General features: G+C 41.6%; 1 protein-coding gene across 1 annotated transcript in view; it reads left to right on the forward strand.

Moving 5' to 3' along the window:
- LOC139423182 (uncharacterized) overlaps positions 1-24372 on the forward strand; it is a 76139-nt gene that overhangs the window by 41411 nt on the left and 10356 nt on the right. The window contains exons 5-14 of the mRNA XM_071174910.1: positions 93-137; positions 1364-1479; positions 5721-5880; positions 6434-6573; positions 14629-14755; positions 19155-19190; positions 19346-19467; positions 19939-20068; positions 23381-23526; positions 23904-24030. Coding sequence (XP_071031011.1) covers positions 93-137; positions 1364-1479; positions 5721-5880; positions 6434-6573; positions 14629-14755; positions 19155-19190; positions 19346-19467; positions 19939-20068; positions 23381-23526; positions 23904-24030 — 1149 coding nt within the window. The remainder of the gene's footprint in view (positions 1-92; positions 138-1363; positions 1480-5720; positions 5881-6433; positions 6574-14628; positions 14756-19154; positions 19191-19345; positions 19468-19938; positions 20069-23380; positions 23527-23903; positions 24031-24372) is intronic.

Genomic DNA, 24372 nt, shown 5'->3' on the forward strand with positions numbered 1-24372 from the left:
ATGTTTTATGAAAAGCTCATTATGCAGCCTGACATTAAGAACATTAAGAAGTAATATATGCTAATATTTGACTCCTGTTTATATCATTTTAGGGGGAAAATTGGAGTTGTGGAAAGGTCATCCCAAGGCCTACTCTGGTGAGTTTCCATCTTTTACATGACTAGTACTTTCTCACTGTCACGCTCATTTCTGATCGCATCTTAATGACTGTCTTATTGTTTGAGGCAGTCTGCCTCCTAATCACTGTGCTGAATAGATTGGAGATGCCAGACTGCCTTTGAGCTGGACAGAACATTTCTCTTCTATTAGCTAATGATACCTCAGGCTATAGAAAGTAGGGCAGCAGCTCTTCTTTTTTTTCTTCGTTTAATCTCTTCCTAAGGCCTGTCATAAATGGAAATGAGATCTCAATTATGCAACTGCCTATTCATTGCTGTAAAACGCTATCCCATTTACCGATGCGGGCTGTAGTTTCTCAGGATCTGTACAAAAGGAGTGAGGATCTCGTCAATAGCACTCTAATGACAAGTAAAAACCACCTGCAATGCCAGTCTGCATTCCTGTGGTCTAGCACTGTATATGTGGATTGTTTCATCCAAATAAAACAAATCAGGAATGGGTTTCCCCCACAAAACAACTTGTATGCAGTTTTACATAGATTGTGAAGTTTATAGGCTCACAACACAGGCAGTGAACAAAGCACTGGGTGCCAAGGATTTTGTCTGCATTGTTGTTTCACACAATCACTAATGGAATTGCCTTGCAACCACACAACCAACCTTTTCTGTTCTGTTATCCGTGGTGAGAAAGTATTTGTTTTTAAGGATGAAACAAAGGGAGCAAACTATCAAGACTTGAAGCAAACTATCAAGAAGGAAGCCGTATTAAATCGGGCAGAGTCTTGTAGGCTGGTACGATTAACGGATGAAGAAACACAGCGTGTTAATTCTAGAAGAGGCAGTGTTTTATAATGACTGCTTGAGGTAGCTCGTGGGCTGGTTGGGGGATTAAGGGCCTCTCTCCCTTTTCCTCATCAGAACTAAGTCTAGTGGTGTCAGGCGTAGTCACTCAGCACCGGGCTCCATTCTGGAAACCCTTCCCCTCAAGCTTTTGAAACCTGACTGTGTTGACACGCACCCAGCTTATCATGAAAACAACAGTTCAGTTGTCACTCGAATATGATGAAACTTTGAAAAAGCATGACTTTGAATTATTGTTTGTTTCCCCTGTATATTGAGTCAATAAGTCAAACTCTGTTTAAAGATCATTTGCGGAGGTTGACTGTCAGACTGCGTCTATTTTACAATACAGCCCACGTGTTGCTCTCTACATTTTCCGAATTACTTCCTCTCTGTTTCTTCAGATGAACATATTTGATGGTGTGACATTCTCTGGGGAGAGGCGGACTATCCACGCAGACCAGGAGGATTGTGGGATGGTGTTTCCACAGGGTGCCTCTGTGCGAGTCTTGGGAGGATGGTAAGAGGACCTTTAGAGCAAGTGGACTTCTTTTTAAGGTTGCTCACTCCTAAAACAGGAAGGATGCTCTTTATGTAGTTGTATATACATCTTTGAATGACCAACATTCTAGGCTTCCAGAAGTGTCCCTGTCGGATCAAGGCCTAGAGTTTGGTGAAGCAGGTAGTTGAAAATCTGTCAAACTTGTATAAGTCTCCTGTAAAATAGCCCACCTGGTTCAGAAGGTGCCAGCCCTTCATCCTCTGCTTTGGACTAATACCCCTGTCTCATCCATTCCCTACCTGACTCATGCACACTCACTGAAAAATAGCCTTATTATTACTGAACATGAGGCTTAGGAAGTGTAGCTTATGTCAAATCAGAACATTTAGTTTAAATCGTGATTGATTCCTCTGAGCCCCCATATGTTCCTTCCCACTGTGTGTGTGTGGGGGGGGGGGGGGTAAATCTCCTGGGCTGGTGGTGACAGACGGTGATTGGGTAATTTATCGCTTTTCACTCCCATTGATAGACCTGTCTGTTGATTAATCTGCCCTCGCAACACCTTATTTTAATGTGACACATGTTCCATCATCAAGCCACAAGCCAATCGCATTGTGAGGCGGCACTGTTAATCATGAGGGTTGCGTACTAAGCCACACAAACACTGCTGTCACTGCACTGGTGCGGTGGTGCGCCGATGCTAAATTTAATATAGGAAAAACACTGTACATCGATGTACTATCAGCTCCATATTATCTTACTACTGCAGTTGGAAAAAGACGGTGCTTCCATTTATATTTCATGATGGAAAAGCTAAAAAGCATTCCTATACAGTGCCTTCGGAAAGTATTCAGACCCCTTGACTTTTTCCACAGTTTGTTATGTTACAGCCTTATTCTAAAATTGATTAAATGGCTTTTTCCCCTCATCAATCTACACATAATACCCCATAATGACTAAGCAAAAACTGTTTTTTTAAAGACATTTTTGCAAATGTATTACCAATAAAAAACAAATATTACATTTGCATAGGTATTCAGACCCTTTACTCAGTACTTTGTTGAAGCACCTTTGGCAGCGATTACAGCATTGAGTCTTCTTGGATATGATGCTACAAGCTTGGCACGCCTGTATTTGTGGAGTTTCTCCCATTCTTCTCTGCAGATCTTCTCAAACTCTGTCAGGTTGGGCCTCCCGGGTGGCGCAGTGGTTAAAGGCGCTGTACTGCAGCGCCAGCTGTGTTAAGAAGCAGTGCGGCTTGGTTGGGTTGTACGGGAGTTGTAGCGATGAGACAAGCTAGTAGCTACTAATCAATTGGATACCACAAAATTGGGGAGATAACGGGGTAAAAATTCAAATAAAATTAAAATTAAAAAACTCTGTCAGGTTGGATGGGGAGTGTTGCTGCACAGCTATTTTCAGGTCTCTCTAGAGATGTTCGATCGGGTTCAAGTCCTGGCTAGGCCAGGTCATTGTCCTGTTGGAAGGTGAACCTTCTGAGTGAGTGCTCAGAAGGTTCATGTTCAGGTTTTCATGTTCATTCATCTTTCCCTCGATCCTGACTAGTCTTCCAGTTCCTGCTGCTGAAAAACATCCTCACAGCGTGATGCTGCCACCACCATGCTTCACCGTAGGGATGGTGCCAGGTTTCCTTCAGACGTGACACTTGGCATTCAGGCCAAAGAGTTAAATCTTGGTTTAGACCAGACCAGAGAATCTTGTTTCTCATGGTCTGAGAGTCTTTAGGTGCCTTTTGGCAAACTCCAAGTGGGCTGTCATGGGCCTTTTACTGAGGAATGGCTTCCGCCTAGGCACTCTACCATAAAGGCCTGATTGGTGGAGTGCTGCAGAGATGGTGGTTCTTCTGGAAGTTTCTCCCAACTCCACAGAGGAACTCTAGAGCTCAGAGTGACCATCGAGTTCTTGGTCACCTCCCAGACCTTCTCCCCTGATTGCTCAGTTTGGCCGGGCTGCCAGCTTAGGAAGATCCTCGGCGGTTCCCAACTTCTTTCATTTGAGAATGATGGAGGCCACTGTGTTCTAGGGGACCTTCAATTCTGCAGAAATGTTTTGGTACCCATCCCCAGATTTATGCCTCGGCACAATTCCGTGTCGGAGCTCTACGGACAATTCCTTCAACCTCATGGCTTGGTTTTTGCTCTGAGATGCACTGTCAACTGTGGGACCTTATATAGACAGATGTGTGCCTTTCCAAATCATATCCAATCAATTTAATTTACCACAGTTGAACTCCAATCAAGTTGTAGAAACATCTCAAATATGATCAATGGAAAATGGGAGCTCAATTTCGAGTCTCATAGCAAAGGGTATGAACACTTATTTAAGTAAGGTATTTCTGCTTATACATTTAAATACATTTGCAAAAAAAACAACGTTTTCACTTTCTCTTTATGGGGTATTGTGTGTAGATTGCTGAGGATGTTTTAAAAAAAATGTAACCCATTTTAGAACAAGGCTGTAACATGACAAAATGTGGAACAAGTCAAAGGGTCTGAATACTTTCCGAAGGCACTGTATACTAGAAATAAGTTTAGTTGTTAATATTCATATCATGCTGCGCTAGGTTTAACTAATGCACATGACAGTATGTCTCTGTGCCTCTCTGCCAGAGGCAGAGCAGGTTTACATACAGAGAAGCCTGGTAGATGTGTGCTATGCTGTAAGACTGCTCTCATATTTAATGGATGCAGAACGAGAAACCTTCAGTCTCGCAAACATGTTCTGCCGCCGTGTGCTTTTTGTCAAACGACTCACGCAAAGGCAGGCTCACTCGACTCTGCGCGCCATCACTAGTGAAAGTTTGGTGCCTTACGCAACATCTCATGCGTAATGGATGGACCCACCTTCCATTTGTGTACTAGTACGTTGGCTCAGCCACCCTTTCCCTAGTCCTGTTGTATTATTTACACCAAACCGTCATTCCCGAACATAAAGTGGGAAAGGCAAAGCAGCTTTCAGACCATGTGAGTGGGTGCTCTCTCCCCTGTCCACAAGAGTGGTGGATAGAAAGAAAGCGAGTCACGTTGCCGCTTCGTTGTTGTGCTTGTGTGTGTTCTTCCCCCATCCACTTCTCAGGTTAACCAACCGACTGGCGCCCCATTGTTCCCTCTACAGTCCACAGAGGAAGTAATGTGTACGACCGCTTCGTCCTTCCCCAACTAGTTTTGCTTTGCAGTACAAGAGCTACTTTACAGGTTGACTTATTCAAGTTCAACAGATTTTCAACTACCTGACTCAGCAAACTCCTAGTCGTTCTGACAGAACCCCTTCTGGACACCCAGATTGTTGGTCATTCAAAGTTTTGAATTCAGTTCAAGTTCATCAGTGAAGGCATGAGCCACATGGTTTCTCCTACATGCTAGTTATGAGGGATTTTACTTTCTCGTGAGATGCTTCCTCCATGGTCTTCAACCCAGCAGCCTATCCTATCAGGAGCTATTGATCTCTGTCTCTCATGGTGGATGTATAATCAGTGAAAGCAGCCTAAGCCTTTTAGGAGAACCCTGACTGTCTGTCTGAGTCAATATAGACAGATTCCTACCGCTTCAAAGCAGTTCCTGACCATCCACACAGATTATTTATGGAAGGGGACAATGATTAACATGGGGAAAAGTCCCTGAAAATACTTGTTTATGGGCTACTGGCGACACAAACACACACACACACACACACACACACACACACAATAGTGTTGTTTACACTGCACACATCACACCGCTGTGTTATTTTCAGAATCCACAATATTTGTTGACTTGGAAAGTTTAACCCCAGATAAAAGGCAGTGTTCTGGTCAAGTCTCAGCAGGGATATTGAACTATTGAAGGACTCAGTAGTTTCCCCATGCCCCCTACTGTGAGCTGTGGGCCTGTCGTTCAGGGGCATGAGTAAGCAGCTTTTAATATTTCAACAGAAGAAAAAAAACATTTGTGATTGCCAGATTGATTTCCATTACTGTCAGCACAGTGCTGTAATATTCTCTTCGACGTGTAACGTTAATCACCAGCTGTTGTTGTGTTGGGTGTGTGTCTGTACTGGTAGGGTGTGAAGGGGGATCTTTGAATTCTAGGTCCTGTCACCAAGGTTTCCATGGCAACGCCCCTGCTCTGTTTGTGTGTGCTCTGTGCGATCAGTTGGTGGCTGGCGTCTCTTTTTGTGCTTAGTGGGTGAGAGGGAGAGAGAGTGTGTGTGTGTGTGTGTGAGATTGAAGTGGGTGCTCACACAGTGTGTGTGTGTCGTAGCTGGCTTCTGTACCTGGAGCCGGGGTTCCAGGGCCCCTGGGTGCTACTGGAGGAAGGGGAGACGGTACTGAGCCACCAACTGGGCCAGCAGCAGGCCAGCCAGGGGATAAAGAACAAGGCCACCAGCATCACCATTGGCTCCATCAGAAGACTAGTGAAGGTGAGTATATTTATTACCATTAAATTACAGTATCAAGTGCCATTAGTGATTTCCCTCCAACATTTCTATTGGGAGACAATGGTTCCATTATTTACACCTCCCAGTAGCCTCCGGTCTCAGTCAATCATAAATTGTATTAATTAATCCTCCATCTAAATGGCATGGCTTGAATAGGATTTTGTAGTTTTCAACTAACCTGTCACTGTTACAAATAGAAGAGAGACCAGTTGTAAAGTGAACAGTGTAGCCAAGCTGTAGTCTCAAAGGATACAACAGGGGGGAAATGCCGAAAAGCACAGAGCTGGAAGGACACTGAAGCTTTGGTAGAGGGCCAGGGTCTCTCTGTCTATCCCTCCTTCTTTCATTCTCTCCTCTATTTCTCTGACTTTCTCTCTCTCTCTCTCTCTCTCACTCTCTTTCTTCCTCTCTATCTTCCCCTCTCTCAGCCTTAGGCATTATAGTGGGGCCTGATAGAGTAGGATCGATAGAGTGGTGTGTGGAGGAATGTCTCCACATGTTGAGGGAATGCTGTTGTGTCTCTCTCACCGTTCAGGATGACAGCACTCCAGAAATTCATCTGCTTCCGATCGGAGCGCCAGGAGGAGCCACGGAGCATCTCCACTCGAAAGCGGACATCTTGGGAACAGGTGGTGGACCTATCCACCTGTCAAACCTGACTGTCAAGTCTGGCTGGTGAGGAGCCCTATCCTATTCCTAGCCTGTTAGTGGTATCTGTAACTGTGTAGAGGAACTCACTGCCATTGTGTGAGAGAGAGCTTCAGTAGCTACAGGCTATATAGACTCAAATAGGAAGCGCCATCATTGCTAAAACAACGGGGGAAATTACTCATTGAGAAGACGTGTCCTTGCCAACCGGCGTCTATATTGTTTCTACTGAATTTGGGTGGATTGTTCTCTGCTAGCATGCACCTGCTAGGAAAGTCAATTTCCTGCTCAAAGTGTTTATAAAGCACAAACATGGGGTATTACAGGAATGTTTAAGAGAATAGGGTGCTATTATAGAAGTATAAGTGACGCCCTGTCCAGTTCAGGAATGAACACTTAGAAATTGAAGTTTTCGCATGACCCACTTCAGGGTGGAGGTAGTGAGGTAGCCTAGTTATTGAGGTAATTCCTCAATAAAGACTCTGTAAAACTTCACAAACACACCCGCATTTACGGTAGAAGAAAGGCACATTAGGGATCGGAATATGACTGTGATAGTATGATGCAGCAGCCTCTGATAATTCTGACTGATTGATGAACCAACAACAGCAAACATGAAATGTTTTGGAAGCATGCCAGGATTTACTCCAGGATATTAGCCGTTTTACACGATTATGCGCCTTTGTCAACATTGTCTGGTGTCCATTAAAATAGTTGTATATTGTTCAACTACCACCTACTGCCCGGTCTGCATTGAAGCAGATTTAAATATTACAAGGTCAAGGCATCTTGGTTGTTCCATATCAACAGATTTTCAATACAATATTTTTCCTCTCACAGAGAAGATAAAGTGGTTTCTATTGTAGTGGAGATTAGTAACACTGACTGTATGACTTTTGTTGTTTCTTTTAATTATGTTATTTTCAATTTTAAATATATCACAGTCACCAACAACAACAACATACCACACACACAATCACCAACAACAGCATAACACAATACAACATATACACAAAGCACGTCAAAAAATAGCAACAACAATGTCGAGGTCTTCTAAAAAATCATGTTACAATAAGCAGATTTTTAAAAATGTCACTGAATTCTACTAGTCATTACTCTTTTTTACAATTCAATTTTTTTTACTTGTATTTTTTAAAATAGTTTTTATAGTTTTCCTGGCAAATAATGAAGCATCTTCCAAAAAAATAAGAGTGAAAATGTACTGTATACAATGCATTCGGAAAGTATTCAGACCCCTTGACTTTTTCCACATTTTGTTCAGTTGCAGCCTTATTCTGAAATGCATTAAATAATTGTTTTCCCCTCACCAATCTACACACAATACCCCATAATGACAAAGCAAAAATAGGTTTTTATATATTTTTGCAAATGTATTACACATAAATAACTGAAATATCACTTTTACATAATTATTCAGACCCTTTAATCAGTACTTTGTTGAAGCACCTTTGGCAGCAATTACAGCCTTGAGTCTTCTTGGATATGACGCTACAATCTTGGCACACCTGTATTTGGGGAGTTTCTCCCATTCTTCTCTGCAGATCCTCTCAAGCTCTCTCAGGGTGAATGGGGACCTTCACTGCACAGCTATTTTCAGGTTTCTCCAGAGATGTTAGATTGGGTTCAAGTCCGGGCTCTGGCTGGGACACTCAAGGACATGCAGAGACTTGTCCTGCAGCCACTCTTGCGTTGTCTTGGCTGTGTGCTGTTATGACATGACTATCATTAATGTGATGACTGTTTCATCAAATCAATTAACTATGTTTAGTTATTACGTGATTAAATTAATAATGTAACAATTAACTCATTAGCAACCTTGGGGCACCAAGGAAAAAGTTATTTAAACAAGTTACTATCTCCCGACTTAAACTCTAAAAATATAAATATCTCTTATCTCTCAATAACAGTCCATTGTTAATTATTATTACCTCATATCAGTCTCATTCTGACGTCGTTGACCTCGTAAATCTGCACGAACCCTAGTCTAAATGATGATTCAGCGATACACATATTGGCTTAATTATTTATTTACTTACTAACTAAATAATCACACAGAAATACATAAACACACACACAGTATAGGTTGAATTGATTACTAACATAATGCTTGTTACACAATGGAAAGGGGTGGGGAAAGAAAGAGCGGGAGAGACACAGAGGGACCCATCGTACATACAGTTGGAAAACTATGGGAATGGGAATGTGAATACTTTGCACATGATTGACCGGTCATTTGAAAATAATTGCAATGTCGTCTCTTTCTGTTGAAATCGCCCGGTCCGTCTATGTGGAGGCGTTCGACAGAAGTCTCTGGTTTGTCCACCAGTGGTCGCAATGTCCTTTGTAGTTGTAGTAGGCTACTTTGTCTTGGAGTGTTCATTAGATTTGATTCTTCAGATGTACCACACGGTGGTCGGAGGGAAATGTTCTTCCCCTCTCGTCTTCGTTAGACTGGATCCTTCAAATGTTACCCACGCAGTGGTCTTGGTCGAGTTTACTAGACTAAAGTATTTAAACAGCTGCAGACTGAATGTTCTGATGTAGTTTTTTCTTCTTCACTCCAGCGTTTCAGAGTCTTACCGTTTTCTGGTCTGGTAGTTTAAAACCATTTCAATGTGTGGATGATCCTCACGTTCTCTGGTCTCAATGGTTCATTATTCAGGGTACAGCTAGGACCACTTTACACACTGGCAGCAACCCGGCATGTTTTGGTCTCTAGAGGTTTTCTTCTTCACTCGTGTTGAGAGTTTCTAACCATTTCGTAACATTCAGCTCACGCTGTCGGTCACTTTGGTCTGTTGTAAATTTCATTAGGAGTCCTTTATGTCCTTTAAGTACTCTGGAAAAAGGGGCGTTCCATCCTTTTGGCATAATGTCTGTGCTCACGTGGGCGTGGTTACTGACTGGGTAATACTTTAAATGACAACAATTATCAAATTTAGAAGGCTAAAATCATATTGCTATCTTTTCACAAGTAGTTTCATATTTAATCATATAAGTTTCACAACATTTAGATATACATCTGATAACTGGGATGTATACATTTGTAGAGTTACCATTATCTTGCTATACCATCTTTAATGACATCACAAATCAACAAATTATATGACATGATTATTGTTTGGATCCTCACCAACCATTTCCCACATTCTTTATGTTAGAAACATTGTTACATTATCCACTTTTGGATGATGGAGTTTTGGCTGCAGATTCTCTCTCTACACACATCAGATTCCTTTGTTCAATACTGCGGGTCCAGAGAGAGAAAGTTTACGACCGGTCGTTAAAGTCATAAACCTTCCTCTCTGGTGGGAGAGAGGGGGGGCTCTCTTTGATCCTCACCCAGGAGGGAAAGTCGTGACAGTGCTTAGGGTCGTTGTCCTGTTGGAAGGTGAACTTTCGCCAAAGTCTGAGGTCCTGAGCGCTCTGGAGCAAGTTTTCATCAAGGATCTCTGTACTTTGCTCCGTTCATCTTTCCCTCGATCCTAACTAGTCTCCCAGTCCCTGCCGCTGAAAAATATCCCCACAGCATGATGTCGCCACCACCATGCTTCATCGTAGGGATGGTATTGGCCAGGTGATAAGCGGTGCCTGGTTTCCTCCAGAAGTGACTGTCAGAGTGACTATCAGGCTCTTGGTCACCTCCCTGACCAAGGCTCTTCTCCCCCGATTGCTCAGTTTGACCAGGCGGCCTGCTCTAGGAGGAGTCTTAGTGGTTCCAAACTTATTCCATTTAAGAATGATGGGGCCTACCGTGTTATTGGGGACCTTCAATGCTGCATAAATGTTTTGGTACTCTTCCCCAGATCTGTGCCTTGACACAATCCTGTCTTGGCTTAGTTTTTACTTATATAGATCCTAATATAGACAAGTGTGTGCCTTTCCAAATCATGTCCAGTGAATTGAATTTACCACAGGTGAACTCCAATCAAGTTGTAGAAGCATCTCAAGGATGATCAATGGAAACTGGATGCACCTGAGCTAAATTTCGAGAGGCTCAAAGTAAAGGGACTGAAAACTTGTGTAAATAAGCAATTTCTGTTTTTATTTTTTTATAAATTTGCAAAAATATCAAACATTTTGCTTTGTCATTATGGGGCATTGTGTGTAGATTGATGAGGATAATTTTTTTTTTCATAAATTTTAAAATAAGGCTGCAACATAACAAAATGTGGAAAAAGTGAAAGGGTCTGAATACTTTCCGAATGCACTGTATATACAGTGTGAGTTCTCAATGTACACTGAGTATACCAAACATTAGGAACACCTTCCTAATATTGAATTGCCCCCAGAACATCCTCAATTTGTCGGGGTCATGGACTCTACAAGGTGTCAAAAGCGTTCCACAGGGATGCTGGCCCATGTTCACTCCAATGCTTCCCACAGTTGTGTCAAGTTGGCTGGATGTCCTTTGGGTGGTGGACCATTCTTGATAGACATGGGAAACTGTTGAACGTGAAAAACCCAGCAGCAGTGCAGTTCTTGACACAAACTGGTGAGCTTGGTACCTAATACCTTACCCTGTTCAAAGGCACTTAAATCTTTTGTCTTGCCCATTCACCCTCTGAATGGCTCACATACACCATCCATGTCTCAGTTGTCTCAAGGCTTAACAATCCTTCTTTAACCTGTCTCCTCCCCTTCATCTACACTGATTTGAAGTGGATTTAACAAGTGAAATCAATAAGGGATCATAGCTTTCATCTGGATTCACCTGGTCAGTCTATGTCATGGAAAAGTGTTCTTAATGTTTTGTATACTCATTGTATATCCCAAGTATTGGTGTTTGATCATGCATTCATACAGTTCATGCATAAAACAATGAACTTAGAAGCCTCCATAAATGCGGTGCCACATAAATCAGTGGAGGCGGGTGACTTGGAAAATTGAGGAGGATGGAAGACACGTTACAGATGCGGACTGCATGGAGACAACAAACTGTGTTTAAAAATCCATCAGACTAATTATTGTAACCTAAAGCATTTAATAAAGACATGTATAGTACAATATTGTTGTGAATAAGAGGGCTACTTACACAGTGTTGGGAAGGGATCACAGCAGTGATTGAATGAGGGTATGAGGCATGAGTTGAGGCATTCAGAGGCTTGGTTTCAGTGCAGGACAGGCCCATCATGGAAAGGGGGATACCTAGTCAGTTGTCCAACTGAATGTATTCAACTGAAATGTGTCTTCCACATTTAACCCAACCCGTCTGAATCAGGGAGGTGCCGGGGGGCTGCCTTAATCAACATCCACGTCTTCGGGGAACAGTGGATTAACTGCTTTGCTCAGGCACAATAGAGGTGGGGAGTTCTTCCTCATCTTGTAACCTAACCAGGAAAATTCCGGACCCTATAGGGGATGACAGTGATAAACCAGGTGTAAAAATGTTTTATACCTGGGACCATGTTTTATATATAGGACCAGTTTTTCAGATCACATGGGTTAAAAAAAACTCCTGACCCTGGGGAGGATGGAAAACCCTGTCAAACTGCAGCAACCTGATACATGTAGACTAGACTAATAGGGGAATTTCCTCTACCCAGACAGGAAGACTACAACGGATGGACAGTAGAACTCAGAGGCTGCATTATGCATGTTTCCACCATGCAGGCCTATGCAACTGTAGGCCTAATTAAACATTTACTCACAATCTATGTCGTCACTATTATGTTGATTTGATTAATTCCAGTTAATAATTGTCTATTGAAAACGTATAGGCAGCCAAGCCAGCCCAAGTTTGATTTATAAACCAAATTTGATCACATTCACATTTTCTCCTGACAAACAAATAGACTATAAATACGTAACGTTACAAATTAGTTTACCCTGACCAGATGGACAGGGCACATATGCTGTATTATTAGTGGCCTAAAGTTGATCAGACTGAAAAATCGTCTCGTTTTCATCCCGTACAGCATGTCAGATCTCTAATGTTTAGGTCTAGCATAGGCTGCTGCAACATTTATGTAAAGAGTTTTTGCTCGTGTCTGTTCGAAGTCAAGCTCTCTTTTTAATCTCACTTTTAAAGGATGATGTGATGGAAGTGATCAAATCATTCTGAATTGATTTCGGCGCCCCAGAGAAGAACTTCCATATGCTCAGCAGGTAAAGCATCGTAATGAGCAATTACCTCTGCAAGCTCCTGGTAGTTGCCCTTTTTATCTGAACTTTCCCTGTCATCGTGCCCTTCAGTAAAAGCCAACTCTTGCCGATAAGCTGCTTGTGACCTTGTTTCTTCTTACCTTCTTGTTGTTGTTGCGCAGTTTGAATATGCAAACGTTCGTCCATTTTCCAAGGAGCTTAAATCTGATCAAATCAAATGTTATTGGTCACATACACGTGTTTAGCAGATGTTATTGCGAGTGTATCGAAAGGCTTGTGCGTTTAGTTTCGACAGTGCAGCAATATCTAACAAGTAATATCTAACAATTTCACAACAAATACCTAATACACACAAATCTAAGTAAAGGAATGGAATATGAATATATAAGTATGTGGATGAGCAATGTCAGAGCGGCATAGACTAAGATACAGTAGAATAGTATGGAATACAGTATATACATATGAGATGAGTAATGCAAGATATGTAAACATTATTAAAGTGACATTATTAAAGTGACTAGTGATCCATTTATTAAAGTGGCCAATGATTTCAAGTCTGTATGTAGGCAGTAGCCTCTCTGTGCTAGTGATGGCTATTTAACAGTCTGATGGCCTTGAAATAGAAATGAAAAGGGTTCTTCAACAATTAATCCACAACATTGTTGTTGGCATTAGCTAGCCATTCTGGCTGAGAAAACTGCACTCTGGTAGATAGCTACTTGAAACTAAAGTCAGTTCGATTTATTTCAATTTGGGGCCTGTCGAGTGGCACAGTGGTATAAGTAGCTGTGAGAGAGAGATCCTGGTTCGAGCTCAGGCTCTGTCGCAGCTGACCGTGACAGGGAGACCTATGGGGTGCCGCACAATTGGCCCAGTGTTGTCCGGGTTAGGGGAGGGTTTGGCCGGCAGGGATGTTTTTGTCCCATCGCGCTCTAGCAACTCCTGTGGCAGGCTGGGCGCATGCATGCTGGCACGGTCGGCGGGTGTATGGGGTTTCCTCCGACACATTTGTGCGGCTGACATTATAAGCGGGCGTTATGTCAAGAAGCGGCTCGGCTGGGTTGTGTTTCCGAGTACGCACCGCTCTTGACCTTCGCCTCTCCCCCGAGTCCGTACGGGAGTTGCAGTGATGGGACAAGACTGTAACTACCAATTGGATACCACGAAATTGGGGAGAAAAAGGGGCAAACATTTATTTTATTTTTTTCAATTTGCCTTGCTAACTCCACACAAAAATGAAGTTCTAAAACCAATTAAACATAATATAATCTACCTCCTCCGTCTCCTGTAGTTTGAAGAAGCTCATTTGAATTGAATGATATACTAAAAATGCTCAACTAATGCTTCACTCTCAATCTGCATCCAACATGTCACCAACTAACCAAGCTTCTCAACACACAGAACCCCCAAAATGCTCTGTGGCACAACCCCAATACACCACACTAGGTTCGTTCTCTGAACCTAATCCTATGAGTGGATGGACAACATGTCAGTTCATATTGCAAAAGCTATGATTGGTTGGAGGACGTCCTCCGGAAGTGGCCATAATTACCATGTAGGTCAAAATGGAAGTAGCCTCCTAGGTTTTGTATTGAAGTCAATGTAGCCGGAAGAGGATGGGAAATAGCTGTCCTCTGGCTGCACAATGGTGCTAGCGAAACATTTTGTTTTAATCAGGTATTTATTTGGTGATGTGATTATATTTTGTGTAGTTTTATCGAAAAAGGATAACTTTTTTAATGTTTCATTATTTAACACTGAGTAACTCACTGAGTAGGATGGTCCTCCCCTTCTTGCCCTGAGGAGCCTCCACTGACATAAATGGATCATGTTTACCTGTAACTTGAAAACAACGACGCCAGATGCTTGTAACAAAGCATCTGCTTAGAAAACAAGAGAGATTAGATTACCTGGACCTCTCATTTATAATGCCTTAATCTTGTTTTTCCACCTTAGTTGGCTTGCCTATGACAACCCTGGTTTCCATGGGAACTATGCGATTATGGAAGCAGGTGGCTCCCCAACACCTGGCGCTGGTCATCCCCAGGTCGCCGCTGTGAGGTCACTGAGACCCCTCAGAATGGTAAGGTTTGACCAAGGTGACATCACTCCGAGTCATCTGACATTGCTTGGCTGTGGTCGGGTTTGGGCTCAATTCCACTTCAATGCTATCCATGCAGGAAAGGAATTTATATTTGATTTTGAAATTGCCACAGTTTTAGCCGATAAAATTAGCCCATAGGATTTCTTCAATGTAATAGGCTATGTTTCAATGTCTCTCAGAAATATAAAGTGCCTTCAGAAAGTATTCACTCCTGCTGACCTTTTCCACATTTTGTTGTGTTACAACCTGAATTTAAAAATGATAAAATTGATATTTTGTGTCACTGGCCTACCCCATAAAAATGAAAAGCTGAAATGTCCTGAGTCAATAAGTATTCAAGTATGACAAGCCTAAATAAGTTCAGGAGTAAAATTCTGCTTAACAAGTCACATAATAAATTGCATGGACTCACTCTGTGTGCAATAATAGTGTTTAATATGATTTTTTATTGACTAAATCAAATCAAAATCAAATGTATTATGTAGCCCTTTGTACATCACCTGATATCTCAAAGTGCTGTACAGAAACTCAGCCTAAAACCCCAAACAGCAAGCAATGCAGGTGTAGAAGCACGGTGGCTAGGAAAAACTCCCTAGAAAGGCCAAAACCTAGGAAGAAACCTAGAGAGGAACCAGGCTATGAGGGGTGGCCAGTCCTCTTCTGGCTGTGCTGGGTGGAGATTATAACAGAACATGACCAAGATGTTCAAATGTTCAAAATTGACCTGCATGGTCAAATAATAATAATCACAGTAGTTGTCGAGGGTGCAGAAAGTCAGCACTTCAGGAGTAAATGTCAGTTGGCTTTTCATAGCCGATCATTAAGAGTATCTCTACCACTCCTGCTGTCTCTAGAGAGTTGAAAACAGCAGGTCTGGGACAGGTAGCATGTCAAGTAGCACGTCCGACTACCTCATGTCTGTACTGCACACATACAATTATCTGTCAGGTCCCTCAGTTGAGCAGTAAATTTCAAACACAGATTCAACCACAAAGACCAGGAAGGTTTTCTAATGCCTCACAAAGAAAGGCACCTGTCTGCTTTAAAAAAAGCATTGAATATCCCTTTGAGCATGGTGAAGTTATTAATTACACTTTGGATGATGTATCTATATGCCCAGTCACTGCAACGGTACAGGCATCCTTCCTAACTCAGTTGCTGCAGAGGAAGGCAAACATCCAGGGATTTTACCATGAGGCCAAGGATGACTTTAAAACAGTTTGCAATGAACACGAGGGGAGACAGGGAGCTGGTTTCAAGCACAGGGCGCAGCAGGTGTTTATTGCAAAGGACCACAGGAGGAGGCAGGTAGCTGGGTCCCAGGGGCAGGCAGAAGGTCATACACAGGGGGTCCAAAAGGGCAACAGTACAGGCAGGGAAAGGCTAGTAACGTAGTCCGGGAGATCAGGCAATAGGTACAGTTGAAGTTTACATACACTTAGGTTGGAGTCATTAAAACTTGTTTTTTAACCACTCCACAAATGTCTTGTTAATGGCTGCAGGGGCAGTATTGAGTAGCTTGGATGAAAAGGTGCCCAGAGTGAACTGCCAGCTCCTCAGTCCCAGTTGCTAATATTTGCATATTATTATTATTATTATTATTATTGGATAGAAAACACTCTGAAGTTTCTAAAACTGTTTGAATTATGTCTGTGAGTATAACAACTCATATGGCAGGCAAAAACCTGAGAAGAGATCCAAACAGGAAGTGGGAAATCTGAGGTTGGTCGATTTTCAACCCAGCCCCTATTGAATACACAGTGGGATATTGGTTATGTTGCAATTGGCTCAGAACAGGGAAGCACGGCTGGGCCTTGGATGTACACAGAGAGCAAACATTAATAATATGCATGTCAATCTCTCCTGGCTCAAAGTGGAGGAGAGATTGACTTCATCACTACTTGTATTTGTGAGAGGTGCTAGACATGCTAAATGCACCAAGCTATCTGTTTAAAATACTAGCACACAGCTCAGACACCCATGCATACCCCACAAGACATGCCACCAGAGATCTCTTCACAGACCACAAGTCCAGAACAGACTATGGGAGGCATACAGTACTACATAGAGCCATTAATACATGGAACTCAATTCCACATCAAGTAACTGATGCAAGCAGTAGAATCAGATTTTTTTAAATTGATAAAAATACACCTTATGTAACAGCGGGGACTGTGAAGAGACACAAGCACAGGCACATGCATACACACACAATAACATACCCACTATACACACACGTACACATGGATTTTGTGTTGTAGATATGTGGTAGTAGAGTAGTGGCCTGAGGGCACACACTTAATGTTTTGTGAAATCTTTTGTGAATGTATTGTAATGTTTTTAAAATGGTATAAACTGCCTTAAGGCAGCAGCTAATTGGGATCCATAATAAATACAAATATACACTGGAGTTGCTTACCAAGACGACATTGAATGTTTCTGAGTCACCTAGTTACAGTTTTGACTTAAATCCTCTTGAAAAAATCTATGGCAAGACTTGAAAATGGCTATTTAGCAATGATCAACAACCAATTTGGCACAGCATGAAGAATGTTTTAATGGATAATTTGCAAATATTGTACAATCCAGGTGTGGAAAGCTGTAATCACTGCCAAAGGAGATTCTAACATGTATTGACTCATGGGGTGTAAATACTTATGTAAATTAGGTCTCTGAATTTAATTTTCAATACATTTGCAATCATTGCTGAAAACATGTTTTCACTTTGTCAGTATGGGCTATTCTGTGTAGATTGGTGAAATAATTTTTTTTAAATCAATTTTGAATTCAGGCTGTAACACAACAAAATGTGGATTACGTCAAGGGGGTATGATTACTTTCTGTAGGCACTTGCAAAGGTATTCAGACCCTTTGGATTTCATCACATTTTATTGTGTTACAAAGTGGGATTAAAATTGATTTGTCAACAATCTACTCAAAATATTATGTCATAGTGGAAGAAAAATTCTAATATTTTTTAAAGATGAATAAACATAAAATAACTAACATATATTGGTTGCATAAGTATTCAGCTCCCTGATTCAATACATGGTAGAAACACATTTGACATCTATTACGGCTGTGAGTCTCTTGGGTAAGTGTATGCCTATTATTATTTTCAAAATTCTTCAAGCTCTGTAAAGATGTTTGGGATAATTGCTAGACAGCAATTTCCATGTATTGCCATAGATTGTCCACTCAGGAACATTCACTGTCTTCTTGGTAAGAAACTCCAGTGTAGATTTGACCTTGTGTTGTGGGTTATTGTCCTGCTGAAAGGTGAATTTCTCTCTTAGTCTCTTGTGTAAAGTAGACTGAATACGTTTTTATTCTAGGATTTTTCCTGTGCTTAGTTCCATCCCATTTATTTTTATCCTGAAAAACTCTCCAGTATTTGCCGATGTCAAGCAAACCCTTACCATTATGCAGCCACCACCATGCTTGAAAATAAAGAAGCAGTTCCTCAGTCATGTGTTGTGTGGGATTTGCCCCAAACATAAGGCTTTGCATTTAGGACGAAAATTGTAATCCTTAGTTTTTTTGCAGTATTACTGTAGTTCCTTCTTGCATACAAGATGCATGTTTTGGAATATTTGTATTCTGTATATTTGTATTCTTCTTTTCACTGTCATTTAAGTCATTTTTGTGGAGTCACTACCATGTTGTAAATCCATCCTCAGTGTTCTCCCATCATATCCATTGAACTCTGTAGCTGTTTTAAAATCACCAATGGCCTCATCGTAACATCTCTGAGCAGTTTCATTCCTGTCCTGCAGCCCAGTTCAGAATAACGACTGTATCTTTGATTTGTCTGGGGGGTTTAATGCATAATTATTAACTTGACAATGCTTCAAGAGATATTCAATATCTGATTTGTTATTGTTACCCATCTGCCAATCACTGCCCTTATTTATTAGGCTTTTGAAAAGCTCCCTGGTCTTTGTAGTTGAATCTGTTTGAAATTCAATACTTGACTGAGGGACTTACATATGTTGTATGTATGGGGGACAGAGGAAGGGTTAGTCATTCAAAAACAATTTCAACCCCTAATATTTCACACAGAGTGAGTCCATTTAACTTATTATGTGATTTGTTAAGCCACATTTTCCTCCTGAGCTAATTTAGCCGTGCCTAAACAAAGGGCTGAATATTTATGCAACGACTATATTTTAGTTCAAAATGTTGAGTATTTTTTCAACATGAGTATTTTGTGTAGATTGTTGACAAAAAAAAATATTGAATCAATTTTAATCCCACTGTAACACAATAAAATGTGATTAAATCCAAGGGGTCTGAATACTTTTCAAAGGCACTGTATATGACTGAGCATAGTTCTCATCAAGGTTAGGTTTCATTGTGTTCTGTGTCTCTCTGATAGAGTGGACTCAGAGTGAGAAGACCTCTGGATCCTAAGGTAAGCAAGACATTATCGATAGTGAAAGTACATCATAAACCCCTATACCCTGCAGTTAAATAATCACATCACTTTGCCCGATGATGATGAATTATAATGATCATGGAAGTAAATTAATTAAAAAGTACCTGAGATATAGTTTTGGGTTTTAATAGCTGTTGGTGTTCGAGCAGTCCTACTTCCAGGGGCGGAGCGGAGAGCTGGTAGGCCACACCCCCAGTCTGGGAGCTGTGGCTGGGCTGAAGGGGGCATTGTCGCTACGGGTCATTGGTGGAGTGTGAGTCCAAGCTACATACTTGATTTAAGGTTTTTATAAGGTGTGTCTTTCTGCTGAAAACAGTTTCACAATCTGCTGGTCATGTGATTACTCTGAAAAGCTACCTCCTGTAGTTTACTGTCATATAGAGCAAATATAGCTCACCTCCCTGTGCAAACATGAGCCATGCAGAACTGGAGGTAAGTGTGCGTTCATATGGAAGTGTGCGCGTGTGCATGCTTTGGTGTGTTACAGGGAGGGATAACATTTCAATTGTAACATCTCAAAAACCCCAAACATCACGATCAACCAAACAATAAAGATATCACTGCTTTTTGTCCAAGGCATTCCTTTGCAGTAACTCAAGTGGAATATCCACCTCTAAGACACTGTTATCAGCATCACTGTATCATTGACACCCAGGCTCCTATTCAAGCTGTGTGCGTGGAAGTAATTAGCTGTGGTTTGACCTGTGACCTATGTTTTTGACAGATGGGTGGGCTACACTGGAGAGGACTACACAGGATGGCAGTATTTACTGGAGGAGGGAGAATACAGTGACTGCGCAGATCTGGGTGGAGCCGATCACCCTCTGCTGCTCTCCTTCCGTTTCTTACAGGCAGTAAGTTACAGGGTTTTAATGATATGGTTATTTACAGTTTAACATGTATTCAGTATATGTGGCCTATGTGGGAATGTGTAAGAATGAGGGAAGTCAATTAAATGTGTTGGGTAGGGTTTCCGTTAGGAAAATGTGGCTCCAGACATTTGACCGGCAGCATTTTAATTTACCGGACATTTAAGACCTTTACCGAACCCATATGCATAACCTCAATAGGGCTTCCACCCACTGTGCTCGGAATGACAGAAATCACATTCAGTTTATGGTAATTCATCTTAACAGAACATGCAACTCCAGGATGCAACCGTGTGCGTCCTTACCAAATTCTGATGTGCAATTTAGAATAACTGTCCGCGTTTACTTTTCCTCAGACAACAAGATGAGTAATGAACAGTAAAATCAGTAGTAAATGTCAATCTACTATCCACCATAGTAGAAAAGCTTACCTATTCTATTGGTCAGCTTGTCGTTCTGTGTGAGGAAATCAATAGCCTAATCCAAACAGACTCTGGGACAGTTGTGGGATGATAGAGCCCAAATTCCTACAGGTCTAGGCTACATCCTGAAAAAATAAATAAAGCAATGAGGCTCATGAAACAGATCAGAACGTTTAGCTTAAAATGTTGATAAAATGTTATTTATTCACAAAAGGGCAGCAATGCACACAAGGCAGTAGACTACGCTCAAATGTTTGTTCCATAATGCAATTAGCAGGAAAACACGGTTGTCAAAAGCGCACTGCACATGCAAGCTGTTTCACGAGACGGAGATGAAAATATCCTTTAGAAATGTTTAGAGAGGGGAGATCTAAAGACAACTTGCCTGGGTTGTTAATATGATTGTGATTGTACCTTTGGCTGCCGGGCAATGAGAGACAGTTGATTTGAAAACCAATAGAACATGAGAGAAATAGGAAACTGGTTTCAATGGGTGGAGGAGATTAATCATAAAATAATTGCCTGCACGTTTGGTTGCATTTTGGCTATGCTACTTTGAAGCAAGGTAAGATATGGCTCATAATATTTACTAAAAGATTCAGACAATTAAGTATATGTTTTCTAAATGCATACTGCCTCCAGCTCATTACAAAATGGTGTGTGATGTGCTGAAGCCTGCCTAGTTGCCTATGCACTTGACTGGCAAATAGGAAGTGCGCTTCAATGAATGAATGAATTACATTTTAGTGTCAAATTCATTGATAATTCCTCCAGTGTTCTGTGCAGTGCGCACCACATAAAGACTGAAAATGAAGTCAATACATAATAGTAAATAAGGTTATCCAAGCAATAGTTATGTCCCTAGAACAGTAAAAATAATTTGACCAAAATATATATTTAAGTGATCATGCCAGAGAAGCCGGTGTTTGGAGGATATATTGGCACGGGTTTTGTTAGGCCCGAGAAGAAGTCGAGGGCCAGCATATTATATGCATATTCTAGATTCTGAGAAATAGGCCGTTTAATTTGGGTACGTTTTTCATCCAAACATCAAAATACTGCCCCCTACACTCAAGAGGTTAATTTGATTTTTGTACAACTCTCCACAGTCAGACTATTGGAAAAGGTCAGACATTTTAGTTGCCCAGGCTCCCCCTATGGAGAGAACCCATTGAAAAACTTTGCTGGCTATTATGGCAATTGACATATCCATGTAATGAATACTCAGGGAGAAAAAGGTGTAGATTCACGTGCATAGCGCATCAGGTGTTTATTTGGCCTTCGCAGAAGGCAGGAATCGTGGTCACAGGCAGGCAATGGTCATACCCAGGTAGGCAAACAGGCAGGTGAGTCAAAACTAGGACTGAAGGCTATAACTGGTTCTCACAATCGACTAGGAAAATGCTTAGTAGAGTCAAAACGAACAACACCTCACAAAGGCACAAACAGAAAGAACTGAACTAAATAAGGAGCTGATGAGACCAGGTGAGTAACTAACACAGGTGAAATCAATAAACAAAAATGAAAGACTGAAAGACAGGGTTACATTCAGCAAGGTTTACTAAGAAAATAAATACAGAACCTTACAATCCAACAGTGTATTCCAAGGTCTCACCATACACACCTTCCATCTCACCTCACAGGGTTCCCAGCCCATGTCTCCAGTTATTGCCAAAATAGCGTAATGCTCTGTTATGGACGTTTTTGAGATACTTCTTAGCACCCCACACTCCTGCTGAATAGTCCAGAACAGGACACACGTCTGATGCAGTTTGGAATAAGTAGAATAACCAATATCTTTGGGTGTTTTTGTTTTTCCTATAACTCCCCCAAGAGCTCTACTTGCTGAGTCGGCCAGGGCAGATGTGCCGTATAGAAAGGTCATGTGTTCATAAAAATAAAAAACGGTTGAGAAATAAAAAATAGTAGCTCTTTTTTTAAGCGTGTTTCACTCTAGCAGCAACCAACAGCTGTTTGATGAGCTGAAGCAGCTGCTCTAGTGCTACATTGACTGGTATTTAAATGAATGAATAGGCCAAAATGCATTATTTCGCAGTGGGATTATCATTTTCTGGGGACAATTAGCTGGTGCCAATTTTTTTAAGCAGCTTTTCATTTATTTATTTTTCAGCTTTTGGCCGTTACCGGCTAAAGGAAACCCTGGTGTTGGGGGTTGTGAATGTGCCTGCATGTGTGTGTGCATCTGTGTGTTTTCCAACCCTCAATGTCACAGGCATTTGTCGGAAACCAGGCCAAATTCTTTAAATTGGCCATTTGTGTGTCCCAGTTTGTCAGCCATCAAACCTCTAGTCCACTCCCTTTCAATCACCTCACCACTGAACGGTGGCTAAGTGTCTATTTTAGCCTCCAAGTATCAGTCAGAAGCGCTAGCTAGTAGAAGCACACTTACAGCTAACTCCTGGCTAGGATAGGCAAGGCTATGCTCCTAATGGGATTAAACAGGTAGAGCTAATTGCTAGCTGTTTTATCATATGGCAGGTTAATTAGCATTCCAGTTCCCTCTACTCGTGCCCTGTGGCTGTTAGCGGCGCCACTCTTTTGATCAACTCTACACCGACGTGTAGTCGCCAGCAGCCATTTTGTAAAGCTCCCAATATGAATAATGCTTACAGAGGGGTTCACAATGAACTACCTAAGCTAAATGCAGCAGCTATGTAAATGCAGCTTGTAGAGTTTTTCAGTTTGAGGCTACTTGAACATGAACAGTTGCGTATGTTTATATACAGTTAACCAGCCCACATTTCTTCATATTAACTCTGTTTAAACACGAGGCTATGTCAGTGTAAAAGTTGTTGCAGCTACTTTATAAAGCAGTCTTACTCGTTGAGCTCTTCTGCATGTTTCCCATTGCCAGGACTTCATAGAGCCCTCAGTGTCACTGCAGGAGGAAACTGGCTGTCCTGGAGACGGGGGGAGGAACATTTTGGATCTGGACATCCCTGATCTGGAGAAAGCTGGAGCCACTGAGAAGACCACTGCCATCTCTGTGAAGAGTGGAGTGTGAGTATCAATCAGGTGACCAAGGTTGAGGTCAATTCAGGAAATACATTGAAATTATCTTTTCGTCTTGAATTTAAATGGAATTGACCCCAATCCTGCAGATTGTTGTGAAATTGTTAGGTTAGATTACTCGTTGGTTATTACTGCATTGTCGGAACTAGAAGCACAAGCATTTCACTACACTCGCATTAACATCTGCTAACCATGTGTATGTGACAAATAAAATTTGATTTGATTTGAGAAGACCAGTTACAATAACATCTCAATCGATGTGCATCCCAACAATCTAAAGTTCACATAGTTTCATATGACTTTGTCATTCACTACTCACTGTGCCTCTGTGGTGCTGATGGTCTCTGGGCTTTGCTGGGTTTCAGATGGGTGGCGTATAGCGAGCGATGTTTCAGCGGAGAGCAGTGCATACTGGAGAAAGGCAAACATCCTGCCACTCTGCACTGGGGTGGCAACTATGGAGCAGCTAAGTCTATCAGACCCATACGATTGGTGAGCTCTGTTTCATAACCTATTAGAGGAATAGATCTACATATTTGTATTTGTACAAATAGGAGTGTCATAAGAGTGTCATAAGAGTGTCATAAGAGTGACAAAGGAGTGACATATGCGGATGATATCCCTCCTATGTCTCTCCAATGTAGCTCTGTGGCACAATTAAAAATATACACTGAGTGTACAAAACATTAGGAACACCTTCCTAATATTGAGTTGCACCCCTTTTTGCCCTCAGAACAGCCTCAATTTGTTGCAGCATGGACTCTACAAGGTGTCAAAAGCATTTCCACAGGGATGCAGGCTCATGTTGACTTCAATGCTTCCCACAGTTGTCAA

The sequence above is a fragment of the Oncorhynchus clarkii genome, chromosome 12 (assembly GCF_045791955.1).
Source record: "Oncorhynchus clarkii lewisi isolate Uvic-CL-2024 chromosome 12, UVic_Ocla_1.0, whole genome shotgun sequence".
Taxonomy (NCBI): Eukaryota; Metazoa; Chordata; class Actinopteri; order Salmoniformes; family Salmonidae; genus Oncorhynchus; species Oncorhynchus clarkii.